Here is a 14,241-nt window from a genome sequence, read left to right as displayed (position 1 = left end):
CCTTGGTACCTAAAATCTATCAACCTCTAAAGTCATTTTTGGAGTTCAATTTAAATACTCTAAGGAATATATTGAAGCAATGTAAAGGGTTCATGGTGGATCATTAAGATGCCAGATGAAAATACAGAAATGAAAGAGAAGCTTTAAAAGTCGAATTATTTTGTTCAATCTGGGAATTATGGATGAGTTGATAGGTGTATTAAAATGATAAAACAATGGAAGAAAAACTAATGTGGTCTGTTTCCAATACTTCAGAATCTAGAACAATGAAAAATGAATTTAAGATTAAATACTAACAATTTAGGAGCCTGACAAGTATTACATAGAAAAGAGTAAAGCTATATAATGCAATAATGAGTTTGTATTGGAAGTGGAGGCTATGTCATCTTTTAAAAATACATTGGGGACAAAGGAAGGAATAAAAAGACATGGGAATAGGTTTGAGCACCTGAGAATGTGAGCAATAAAAACCAACATCAACCGATCAAACAGCTGATTTCCAAGTTGTGATTTATGTATAAATCTGTGTAATTGGGTTTCCTCATACCCAAAAACATCTTGGTTCTTGTTGGTACCTGTACAAAGCTCAATAATCTAGACAATGCAATTCATATTGAAGTATTGCTAATTATTACCTCTTGATGTTTTTGAATTTTGCATTATAAGTACATTTCTATTTCAGAGTGCTGTTACATGTCTGATTTGGCCAGCAGATCAAGCAATTGTTTTTGGATTGGCTGAAGGAAAGGTATGTTCCTGTAGTTCACTGTCCTGATCGCTTCAAGAATAAGCAAATACTCATAGTATCAATACCTGAATGGCAAGACAATGTATATGTAAGAGGGAAAGGAACAGTGGAATATAGGGGTAGATATTTAGAGTTTTGAGTCATATAAACACCAAACATACTCTTGAAATCTATATTGGAAAATTAGCATTGAATCAATTATACCTTTGTGTTGTGGTGTAGAAATTCTCACGAGTGTAGAACTGATATAATTCAGATTTATCTTCAGAATGCGCTAGTTTGAGATGTATTGCAGGAGGCACTCTCATAGCATTTCAGTTTGACGTAATTTGTATAATATTCCACTATGATGTTAAACCAGGATCTTAAAAGTATCCTGGGGTTCATTTGGCCTTCTGGGTATTTAATAAAGTTAAATTCTATAGATGTGAACTTGAAGAGCTGTGACCTGTAAGGCTATCGATCTAGTACTCAAAGGTGGGATTAAGTTATAGAGCACTTCTTTTAATTACCACAGAGACAATGGGCCAAATGGCTTCCTGTATTGTAAATTTTCTAATATTCTTCTGTGAAGTTTTTTTAAATGTTTTGAAATTCTCTCCTGATTTCTCCATGTTAAAGATCTGATGAGGAACTTGAAACAGATTTTTGCAAATTTATGGTAAATGCTCTACAGCTACAGTCTCAGACTAGCTGTGTGCTATACTTGTATCTTTCTTACTTCCTCACTTTTGTAACGGAATTTACAAAATTGAAAATTACAATGGGAATGAAGTAATCAGGAAACTAATTGAAAAATCATTGAAGTAAGGAGCTTGATTCGGTTATTTGCCCTTTTTTATATTTTACTGTATTGATGTATTTCCCAGAATGTATACACATTTCAATACTAAATCTTAAAGTATTAAATTTTGCAATTGAATGGAAAACTGAAATTGAATTGATATTGAATTGAACATTGAAGGAAATAACTGATCAGTTAACTGAATGTACATATCTTATCAAAAACTTGCATTTTATCACATTTCTAAAGTAGTAAAATATCCTTAGTTGTTCAAAAGAGTGTTATTGAATACAATTTAACACAAGTTGTATAAGGGAATATTAGTGTAGATGACCAAAAGCTTGTCAAAGCAATAAATTTTAGGGAGCAGCTTGAAGGAGGAAAGTAAGGTAGAAAGGTGGAGAGTTTCAGGAAAGGAAACAGAGTGTAGAGTGGACTAACTAATGCATTGCTGAGTGGAGCACTTTTTCTACTTTGAAAGCTAATTGCTTTGAAATTCTAGTGCACCCTAAAGAATGTACTGGGGTAGCATTGATCTGGCAGAACAAAGATGGTTTTGGTCATTGTTCCTTTGCATGAAAGTTACAGGCTCTTGTATATTTTTGCATTCAGTCGTGCTGCTCAGACTCTGGGCTTTATTGGGCCTGAGGCAGGAAGTTGTGTGTTGGAGTAAATGGGTGTGGAATGTGAGCCTTGGATCAACTTTCTGTAATTGGCCGCACTGCCACCTTGTGATCGGGATGGTAGGCAGGAGTCACTGTGGTCTTCTTAGAATGGTGGAGGAAGGACTGGTTGCCACAAGTGCTCTGTTGGGAAGGGGAGGTCAGCCTGGCATTTGGGGATTGGGGTAGGGGGAGATCAGCCCAGCATTTGTGCTTGTGAAGTTGTGGAGTAGGAACATAACAACATTTTGATGGGGCAATTGACCCAGCATTTTGCAGGGGGTGTGGGTGAGATTGGGAAGTCAAAGCAGCATCAGATCAGGGGCCAATCAGGGAAGCTGTCATCATCATTGTAAAGGGGATTTGGGATAGAGGTCAGTGCCAAGATGTGGGTTAGGAGCAGTGGCAATAGTAGCAAAGAAGGGTAACTTGGGGGGGGGAAGGGTTGAATGACAGATTGGAGATGTTATTTGGATTGGAGGTTGTGATAACAGTTCAAGGCAGGGCTTGGTGTAGGTTAAATTTCTTCCCTTACCAGCACGTATCCCAGATTGGCACTATGGGATTAAGACTGTGCTGAACTTGCGGGTGCCCTTCATGGGGCACTCCAGGACAATATGGCCCAAGTTCCCCCACGATGTTCCAAAAGGTACACCACATGGGGAATGATGTCAACCCATTTTTCCCTGACTTGTAAATTCTATTAATTGTAGAAAAATTCTTGGTGAAATGGATATTAATTTTTGATTCTGTTTGGTGTGATTACACCATAAAGTTGTCTTTATTAATGCCAATTACAACAAAATTAATGGCAATTCCATTTAAGGAAGCTTCTGGCATTCAATTGTTCTATGTCAAGGGAAAATTACTCTGCATCTCTTACTTTAATATCTAATGCAGAGGCTGGTTGTGAATGGTAAAATGTTCTGTTGAAACAGTGGCACCATGAACAGTGAACCTCAAAGCAAGAAGTGCAAGCTTCTTTATTCAAGGTTCAGTTATTTTTGTTGGAAGGTTTTAACTCACATGTTTATTTGCATCTTTGGTTGTTTTACCTTATTGAAGTGTCCCTTCCCTTACTACCTGTTTTCCTTCCTTTTTGTTGTGCATATTTAGAAGCATCTAGTTGGTCCAGAGTCTTTCAGAAAATATGTTGGATTATATATGACACCTTAAGAATTAAACAGTGTGGTATTATATACACTAAGTGATTGTCAATGCAAAATGCATCGGTTATTGTGGCATTGTGGTTGTCTTTTTGGATTAGCAAACCTAACATCACAAACCAACTAGTTTACTTGTATTGTTCAGTGAAAGGAATGTACACAGATTCTGGTAATTGTGGACCAAATTTGTGGTCAATAATGAATATCAACCACTCAACTGCATAATTAATTGCTGTAAGGCATTTAGGGATTTGTGTGATTGATTGCTGTTATATACTTGATTTTCGTGATTTTTTTTTAGATAGGTTATCACCTGACCACCTTAAATTCATTACCTCCAAGCTTCTAGTATTTGTTCCTTTTTGGGAAAATTTATTCCTTGTGAAGCTTGATCAGGACACATTAATTTGTCAGATGTTTTCTGAAAGCTTTCAAGTAAAACTTGCTGAAATTGGGAACTAGTATTCCGGATGGAAAATTTTAAATTATCAGTTTTTCTCATTGATCAGAAGTATTAAAAATAACTATGCTACCAAGGCCAAAGTTTTTTTTTAAGAAAGAGGTTTTCATACTTTTGTCATGCGGACATTACTGGCAAGTGTCACTGACTATCTTGTCATATAATGGCACAGAAGGAGGCCATTTAACTCACTGGGTCCATGCCAGCTCCTAAGGGAGCAATCCCATGAGCTCACTTCCCCTATCTATATTTCCCACTAACCCTATTGTACATGCACTTTGGAACACCACCACCTGCATGTTCCCCTTCTTGCATGGAAGTATATTGCCGATTCTTCTTTATCAGTGGTCTAAATCCTGGAACTCCCTTTCATTAAGCATTGTGGAAGTTCTTTCACCAGAAGTCTGCAGAGCTTAAAGAAGGTGGTTTGCTACCACCTTCTGAAGGGCAGTTAGGAATGGGTGATAAATGATAGCTTTACTGACAATGCCCAGATCATGAAAATGAAGATAAAAGATGCCCATCAACTCCCTTTGATTCTGTTTGCCATTAACTTGCACTAAGGGGTAAATTGCAATAGCCAATAAATTACCAGCGCATGTGGGAGGAAATCAAAGCATCTGGAGGAAATCCATGCAATTACAGGGAGAATGTGAGCTGCTGCATTTTGTTTGGTGAAGGTCCTTGTACAGATTTGTTGGGTAGGAAGTCCCAAGATGGAAACCAAGCAACAATGAGGAATGGCAATATATTTCCAAGTCAGAATGGTGTGTACCTTGGAGGGGTGGTAGTGATCCCATTCACTTGCTGCCTTTTTCCTTCTTTGTGGTAGAGGTTGTGAATGTGGGAGTTGCTGTCAGAGTAACTAGAGAGCACTTTGTCGATGGCAAACACAGCAATAGTGATGTACCATTCATGGAGCCAATGAATATTTAGGGTGGTGGATGGGTTGCAATTAAGTAGGTAGCTTTGTCATCCAGACAGGTGGAAAATATTCTATTCGGCTCCTGAATCACTTGTGCCTTTTAGATGGAGGAAAGGCTTTGAGATGTCAGGATGTAAAACATAGTACTCTCTGACTTGCTTTTGTAGCCAGATTATGCATGTATTTGACTGGTCTGGTGAGTTTCTGGTCAATGATAACCTTGGGATGTTGATGGGAGTGTTCTCTACAATTCTGAAGCCATTGAATATCTAGGATAAGTGGAGACATAAAAGACTGCAGATGCTGAAATCTGGAGCAACAAACAAGCTACTGGAAGAACTTAGTGGGTTGAGCAGCATCTGTGTGGGGAAGGGAATTGTCGACGTTTCAGGTCAAAACCCTGCATCAGGACTGAGAGTGGAGAGGTGAGATGGCTAGTATAAAGAGCAGAAGGGGAGTGGTGAGACAGGAGTCTGAGGTGATTGGTGGACTGAGGAGCAGTGTAAGATGACAGGCAGGTGGTGCCGGGAAAGGGAGGGGAGCAGGGGTGGAGTTGGGAGACAGTGGCAGGTGAATGATAGATGGAGGCAGACAAAGAGAGAAGGGAAAAAAAAATATGGAGAGGCAGATGGAGCAAGGTGGGGGGAGGGGAATGTGAAGAAAGGAGACAGCTGCAGGAGGGAGATAAGCAGGAACACAAAGGGCCACCAGTGATGGACTCTGATAAGGAGGTGAGAATGGGAACCATTAGGGAAGAGGTGAATGGCAGTTGGAACCAGAACCGGACAGGAAGGAGGGTTCGAGGACCTGTGGGTGAACTCGGTGTGTGTAGTGGGTGGATGGAACTGGTTGGAGGGGGTGGTGAAGGGGGGCTGGGGTGGGTGGTGGGAATGAGGGAAAGGGAACAAAAATGGGAGGACCAGATGAGGATCGGAAGGCGATGGCGGGCGGTGAGAACCAACCCACCGGAGGGGAGGGTTACCTAAAATTGGGAAGCTCAATATTCATGTCATTAGGTTCTAGATTACCCAGGCGGAATATGAGGTGGTGTTCTTCCAGCTTGTGTTGGCCCTCATCCTGGCAGTAGTGAAAGCCGAGGATGAACAGGTCAATATGGGAAGGGGAGTTGAAATGGTCTGCAATTGTATGCTTGGGATGGCCATTGCGGACTGAGTGTAGGTACTCTGCAAAATGGTCGCCCAGTCTGTGCTTGGTCTTGCCATCGTAGAGGACGCCACATTCGGAGCACCAAATGCAGTAGACGAGGTTGGAGGAGGTGCATGTGAACATTTTCTCGCGCTCTCGCGCTCTCTCTCTCTGTCGGCCTCCACCTCCAACTGTCATTCACCTGACACTGTCTCCCAACTCCACCCCTCTTCCCCTCCCCTATCTGGTACAATATGCCTGTCATCTTACACTGCTCCTCAGTCCACCAATTATCTTGAACTCCTTTCTCACCACTTCCCTTCTCTTTATAGTGGCCATCCCACCTCTCCACTCTCAGTCCTGTTGCAGGGTTTCGACCAAAAACGTTGACAATTCCTTTCCTCCCACAGATGCTGCTCGACCCACTGAGTTCTGACCTTGTGTTATAGTTGAGATAGTTGGGTTCAGGACACTACACTGAGGAGCATCAGCATTAATGTCCTAGCACTGGATGATTGACCTCCAACAATGAGATTCATAGAGCAATTCAGCACGAAAACAGGCCCTTTGGCCCAACTCATGCATGCCAACCAAGGTGCCCACATAAGCTAGTCCCATTTGCCCACATTTGGCCCATATCCCTTTAAACCATTCCTATCCATATTCTTATCCAAATGTCTCTTAAATGTCATTATTGTACCTACCTCAACTATTTTATCTGGCAACCCATTCCATTTACATGCCACCCTCTGTGAAAAATTGCCGTTTGGGTCCCTTTTAAATCCTTCCCCTCTCACCTTAAATGTATGCACTCTGGTTTTTGGTTCCCTTTCCCTGGGAGATAGGCTGTGTGCATTCACCCTATCTATGCCCCTCGTGATTTTATACATCTCTATAAGGACATCATCCAGTTTCCTACACTCCAAGGAATAAAGTCATAACCTGCCCAACGCTCCCTATAACAGGACCTTGAGTCCCGACAACATTCTTGTAAATATTCTTTGCACTTTTTCCAGCTGAATGACATCATTCCTATAACAGGGTGACCAAAACTGTACACAATGCCAATTGCTTTCATCATCCTGTTGACCTATGTTGCCACTTTCAGAGAACTATAGATTCAGAAGAGGTTCACCAGGATGTTGCAAAACACTATGATGCTGAAGGAACTCAGTAGGCCGGGCAGCATCTGTGGAGAAAAGCAGGCGGTCAGGACCCTTCTTCAGGACTGAAGATAGGAAAAGGGGAAGCCCAATATATAGGAAGGAAAAGCATAGCAGTGATAGGTGGACAAAAGAGGAGAGGTGGAGTGGGCACAAGGTGGTGATGGGTAGATGCAGGTAAGAGATGGTGATAGGCAGGTGCAGGGGAGGTGGCAAGAGCAGATCCACTGGGGGATGGGTCAAAGGTAAGGAGAGAAAGGCTAGGAAAGGGACGAAGAGAAGAAACATGGTTGGGGGGGCATGGGGGAGGGGGGAGAAGGGGTGTGGGGATCACTTAAAGTGGGAGAATGCAATGTTATGCTGTTAGGCTGCAGGGTTCTAAGACACAAAATGAGTTGCTGTTCCTCCACTTTGCACTTGGAATTCTCCTGGCAGTGGAGGAGGCTGAGGACTGACATATCTGTGATAGTGTGGGAGGGGGAGTTGAAGTGACTGGCAACAGGGAGTTGCACCTGGACTCCCACACAGGGCCTGTTACCTTCCTTGCACCTATTCGTAGCCAACTGTCGGCGCGACATCTGCTGTCTTGACTTTTCTGCCCCCCTCACCTACTCCAACCTTGCCCTTTCTGAATGCTCTGCTCTCCACTCCTTGTGCACTAACCCAGATCTCCCCATTGCCAGTCACTTCCAACTCCCTCTCCCACACTCTCACAGATATGTCAGTCCTCGGCCTCTTCCACTGTCAGGCGAATTCCTTTCTCTCCTTACCTTTGACCCATCCCCCGGTGGATCTGCTCTCCCCACCTCCCCTGCACCTACCTATCACTGTCTCTTACCTGCGTCTACCTATCACTACCTTGTGCCCACCCCACCTCCCCTCTTGTCCACCTACCACTGCTCTGCTTTTCCCTCCTATATATTGGGCCTCCTGTTTTCCTGTCTTCAGTCCTGAGGAAGGGTCCTGACCCAGAACATTGACCGCCTGCTTTTCTCCACAGATGCTGCCTGGCCTGCTGAATTCCTCCAGTGTCATAGTGTTTTTCATCTAGATTCCAGCATCTGCAGTCCTTTGTTTCTCCATAATGTTTCTTAGATCCAAGGGTGTTAATTTTAGGAGGGGTTGGACAAACTTGGTTTGTTTTCTCTGAAGCGTCAGAGGCTGAGGGGCAAGCTGATAGATGTATATAAAATTATGAGATGCATAGATAGGGTTGATAGAGTCTTTTTCTCAGAGTGGAGATGTCAAATACTAGAGGGCTTAACTTTAAGGTTGAGGGGGGAAAACTTAAAGAAGATTTGCGAGGCAGGCTTTTTTGCACAGAATGGTAGGTTCCTGGAACATGCTGCTAGGGGAAGTCGTTGAAGCGGATACGATAGCAATGTTTAAGAGACATTTAGACAGGCACCAGAATAGGCAGAGAATGGGGGGGTATAGACCGTGTGCAGGCAGATGGGATTGGCATCATGGTTGGCACAGACATTGTGGACCAAAGGGCTTGTTTCTATGCAGTACTCTTCCACGTTTATTGTAGTGTATTGTTTTCTTGATGCCCATTGACTTCAGATTTACCAGTGCTCTTCGATGGCATGCTCAGTCAAATGCTATCTTTTATCAAGCACAATCACTCTCTGGAATTTGATTCTAGGATCCAGGTTATGACCAGGGCTGTGATAAGGTCATGAACTGAAGGGTTCTGAGGAAAATCAAATTGGGCATCAGCGAGCAGTTATTTAGTAGGAAGGTGCTGCTTGATGGCATATTGTCAACACTGTTTATCACTCTGTTAATGATTGATGGTAGGCTGATTGGGCAGTAATTAGATTGGAACTGTCCTTGCTTTTTGTGGATGTGCATATATCTTAAATGAGGAAAAAGGCTATTGTTGTGAAATTATGCCACCAAGTGGTACTTTAAAAGAAGTTATTTTTCTGATCCAGCTTCTGATCAAATGATGTATTATTATTTTTATATGGACTTTGATGTTCTCTGATATTGTTTCTGTTTAATATAGGTTCGCTTAGCTAACACAAAAACAAATAAGTCCTCAACCATTTATGGAACAGATTCTTATGTGGTTTCATTAACTTCAAAGTAAGTTTTTTTATAAATGGCTGTCATTCTCTCCTTGTGTGCCGTGACATTGTAAACAACTTCTTTATTAATAGGTTAGTAGTTTTGTGACACATGGAGCACCCCTTTGACTACCAAGGTCCTTGCTTCAAGTTTGATATACTGGGGTATGTTAATCTTGGGCAGCAGTATCAGATGAGGAATTGTGACTTGGCAAACAATTTTACAAGCTACTTATTTTCTTTTTCAGTATCCTTATTTAGAATATTGGGCAAAGTACAAAATAGGCTACTGATTGCTGCTGATTATCTATCGGCCCTTTTTACATTCATGCCCAAAATGTATTTTTACCTTTTGATTCCTTTGTGTTAATATGTACTTCTTAGATTCAGATTTTATGCTGTATGAATTTCAGAACTTTAGTTTTTATGCTTTTATTGACGACTTCAACTTTTTGCCACTTTCATATCCTCTTTTCACAGCTCTTCCGGTAAAGGGATTCTGTCTGGCCATGCAGACGGGACTATTGTGCGTTACTATTTTGATGATGAAGGGGCGGGTGACTCACAGGTATGATAGTAAATTAAATGATGTGAGTAGTAAGAAAAGGCTTGATCAACAAATGAACTTTACTGCTTTTGTCCATAGTGACAATCCAGTCACTTATAAAATTGTCCAGGGTATATTCGTTAGTGTTAATCCGTTAAAACATCTGAGGATTTAAAGCTCCTTTTTTTAAAAAAAGGCTAAAGTTTAAACAATGCTTTATCAATGTACATTTGATACATTTAGCATGTATGGGGAAAATCTTGTGGAATAGGAAGAGGATGAACATCTCTCCTTATCATTTTTTTGTCTTGCTGCCTCTTTTCATCTGCCTTCCCATGACTTAATAGCTCTTTAATTCCTTTGCTACTGCTGAGCTCTTTATGTCACTGAAATAGCTTGGTGCTCATGTTGTGTTATAGACATGATATAAATAAAGGTTAATGGTTTCGTGCACTACAGAAAGAGTAAAAGATGCCCTTTTGACTTGGGAGATGAAAAGATCTGTTACATTGTGAAGATTGAGGGGAGGTTTCCAGAAAATGATTCCAAACAGAAATGAGGGAGAGAGCAAGAACAAGAGTCTCAACTGTATTAAGATGAGTGGAGGCAATGAGATAAACCTTTTTGCTGGCACGATAGCTTTGGCTGGAATGGACAGTAATTGTGGGGAATTACAAATATGTATTATAAATATAATTTTCATCTCAAGATAAACATGGCTTAAGATATGTAATATGGAATATAATAAACACATAGATCTGATTTTCATATGTTAATCTCAGACAAGTTCAGAATATGGTTCTCAATAGCTCATTTTATGCTTTCATGGTTTATGAAACATCTTGAGATATTGTCTTTCCTTGGCATGTAGTATTATGAACATATGATGTATTCATTTTATTGTGAAGTGACCAGATTTCCTTATGTGTTGGTATATTTTTTATGTCAGTTAATTCTAATTTCTTTGGTGTATCAGTGGATCCAGGAAATTAATGAGTCTTGAGCATTAGAGGCTAACTAATGTTGGACTATTATATCCTTTATAATAATAAAAAAAAACTTGTGGCTTAAGAAAATACCCATTTGCCTTAAAAATAAAACAAAAACTGCTGGTGTGAGAATCTGAAGTAAAAACAGAAAATACTGGATTCACTCAGAAGGTCAGGCAGCATCTGTGGAAAGAGAAGCAGAGTTAATGTTTCAGGTTAAAGACTCTTAATCAGTTGTTATCACTCAACTGCCTTATTCTTGTGGCCGTAGGCTTCATTTTGTTATCTCTAAAACTATTTTCCTCCCTGGTGCATTTTATTTGATGTAAGTTGTATTGTCACTCAAAAGCTTCATTTATTTGCAATCTACACCTCCATTTAAGAGATTGTGTAGAAATATTGATAGGGAGATCTGTAATTTATTTATATTGTGACAAAAATACTTATAAAATGCTAAGTGTCCTAATAAAACTGTAAATTGGGATTTCTTTTGTTTCAGGGTAAACTAGCTACTCACAGTTGTCCACCTTATGCCTTAGCTTGGGCTTTAAATAGCATTGTAGCTGCTGGATGTGATAAGAAAATCATTGCCTATGGTAAGGAGGGCAACACTATCCAACAGTTTGATTATGGCCGAGATTCAACAGAAAAAGAGTTCACAGTAGCTGCCACCAGCCCTAGTGGACAGTCTATCGTCATTGGGAGCTATGACAGGTAACATCATGAACAAAGTAAATTTATTGATGAGGTGCCATGGTACTTTGTTGAGCAAACCTGTGCACTGAGAGAATTTTTAAAAAGTTAAACCTCACTTCAGAGATTACAGAAAAACACTGAACATTTTCTTAATGTTGAGTTGAAGAAATTGCAATTGTTTAATGTTTCCTAATTAAAATTGATTGTCCCAGTCCACAGAAATATCAAAACATAAATAGGTTGTGTAAACGTAATATGTTACTTTCTTCTCTCTAACACAACTTTTTCTTTCAATCCTTTCTGGAAGAATTGATTCAAGTATATTTTCAGTGGGCATTCGGAGTACATTGGGGTGCAGCAATCTATTGTCTCGTATCTCCAGGCACCCAGATTTGATCCTGGCCTTGTCTGTGTGGAGCTTGCATGCTCTCCCTGGGCCCCTAGGTGCTCTGGTTTTATACCAATAATGTGTTGGTGGATTACTTATATATTACAATTGATATATTTTAATATACACAAATGACTTGGATGAGAATGTAGTGGTCTAATTAGTAAGTTTGCAGACGAAAATTGGTGGAGTCATAGAGAGCAAAGAAGGTCTAAGGATACAGTGGAACATAGATCAAATGGAAAGTTGGGCAGGGCAGTGGTAGATGGAATTTAATCCAGACAAGTGTGAGGTAATGCACTTTGGCAAGTCAAATTCTGGCAGGACCAATAGAATAAATGGCAGGGACCATAGGAGCATTGATGTACAGAGAGACCTTGGGCTGCAAGTCCATAGCTCCCTGATAATGGCAGCACAGGAGGATAGGGTAGTGAAAAAGACTTTTGGTATGCTCGGCTTCACAAGCTGAAGCGATGAGTATAAGAATTGGGACATAATGTTGCAGCTGTACAAAATATTGGTTGGACTGCACTTTGCGTATTGTGTATAATTTTGGTCACCATACTACAGGAAGGTTGTGTTAGCATTAGAGAGAGTGCAGAAGTGATTCACCAGGATGTTGCCTGGAATGGAGGGCTGTAGTTACAAGGAGAGATTGGTTAGGCTAGGTTTATTCTCCTTGGCACGTAGGAGGCTGAGGAGTGACCTTATGGTTTATAAAATTATGAGGGGCATAGATAGTCACAGTCTTTGGAATGAGCTGTCAGAGGAGGTGGTAGAGGCAAATACAATTACAAAGTCTAAAAGGGGCAAGGTAATTTGATAGGAAACGAGTAGAGGGATATGGGCCTAAGGCAGGCAAATTGGATTGGTGCAAAAAGGGCCTGTTTCTGTGCTGTACAATTCTATGATTCTAGAAATTACCCCTTAGTCCAGGTCAGTGTCATAAGAATCAAAAAAAGTTGATGGGCAAGTGAGAGAGAGAGACTTGAGCTTCTTTTATTTAAGAAGACTCTGCCTGATCTGGATCCTGTTTGAAATGCAATGATTGGCATAAAATTTGCACAGAATTGCTATTGAAAGTTGTAAAATCACTTCAGATTTAAATAATCCTGACTTTAAGATAGAATATTAAATTTATCAATTTTTGTGCCATTTTCTCAGTTCTTATTTAATCTAATTGATTGAGCAGTTCCATATAACAAAATTGAATACACCAGACTTGCTATTAATTTGTTTATTATTAATTTTATTGTGAACATTTTTTTAAATGATGAAGAAGCTTTCCTTACTATTTTGGACATTGTGTGTTACTAAATTGTTTCCAGTGTATGACTGAGATCAATTGTTTTCTTGCAGGCTCAGAGTTTTAAATTGGAGTCCTCGTAGAAGTGCTTGGGATGAGTCTAGACCAAAGGAGATCCCAAACCTTTATACTATTACTGCCCTAGCTTGGAAAAAGGATGGTTCTAGATTGTGTGCGGTTGGTATTCAAAGAAAACATTTGTTTCATCAAAAATTATTGGGCTTTGAAAGTTAATCTGTCATAATATCTGTTTTTGCATATGGAATAACTGCAATGACTTATTTCTGCCTTTAGGATATTTTGGAAAACATGTGTAATCTCTTCCCATATGATACATTTGCAATGGGATGCATTATAGAGGTTTTTTTAAACAGAAAAACTGACTGTAAACCATTTCATATTTAGGTAAGCACTTCTGTTAAAATTACTGAAGAAGAAAATATTACCAACCCCCATCTTAATTTACAGGGTACACTTTGTGGAGGTGTCGAACAGTTTGATTGCTGTCTACGTAGATCTATTTATAAGAACAAATTTGAAATGACGTATGTTGGCCTCAGTCAGGTTGGTAGAAAAACTTGACTTTTTTAATCATTTATGCTGTAAAGTGTGTTGTGAGCATTTTAGTTTGTATGTATTAGTGAATAGTCAAAAATAATTGTTCGTTACCAATACTATCAATCCTGTCTCTTCACCTGCAGTAACACTTGAGAAGGTCAAGAATATGTTTTGCTGCTAAGATTGATTGAGATCACCTCTGCCACTTCCCACACTTCACCAAGCCCACCGAGCCAACCTTCCACTATTTCTTCTCATATTGAACCCAAAATTGTTTTTTTTTAATTTCTTTCCTTTCTCACTTCATGTCCTCTCTAAAGTCATCTTGAAACCCATCTCCTCCTCCTCCTCCCTTGACTCTATATCTACTAAGTGGAAAGTTATCTATGTTCTTTTTCTAGCCTCCTGTTAACTGATATTAATTGTTCTTTGTCTTCATTTGTGGTCCCGTCTTCTTCAAATCTGTTGTTATCATCTTTCAAACTCTTCATTCTTGCAAACTACTGTCCAATCTCCAATACTGCTCCCCTGTCCAAAGTTTTTGATCATATTATATAACTTACTAAAATGTTGCCACAAATGCAGAATTTGAAGCTTCCAAACAGGATTCAGTGCCATAACGTTAAAA

The 14,241-nt window shown here is 40.0% G+C and overlaps 1 protein-coding gene across 1 annotated transcript in view; it reads left to right on the top strand.

Annotated features, from left to right (window-relative positions):
* Positions 1–14,241, top strand: part of ift172 (intraflagellar transport 172) — a 138,614-nt gene that overhangs the window by 20,114 nt on the left and 104,259 nt on the right. The window contains 6 exon segments of the mRNA XM_052024729.1: positions 683–748; positions 9,069–9,148; positions 9,610–9,697; positions 11,165–11,379; positions 13,109–13,232; positions 13,524–13,619. Coding sequence (XP_051880689.1) covers positions 683–748; positions 9,069–9,148; positions 9,610–9,697; positions 11,165–11,379; positions 13,109–13,232; positions 13,524–13,619 — 669 coding nt within the window.

This window comes from Pristis pectinata, chromosome 10, assembly GCF_009764475.1.
Source record: "Pristis pectinata isolate sPriPec2 chromosome 10, sPriPec2.1.pri, whole genome shotgun sequence".
Lineage (NCBI taxonomy): Eukaryota > Metazoa > Chordata > Chondrichthyes > Rhinopristiformes > Pristidae > Pristis > Pristis pectinata.
This window is presented reverse-complemented; position numbering and strand designations above follow the sequence as displayed.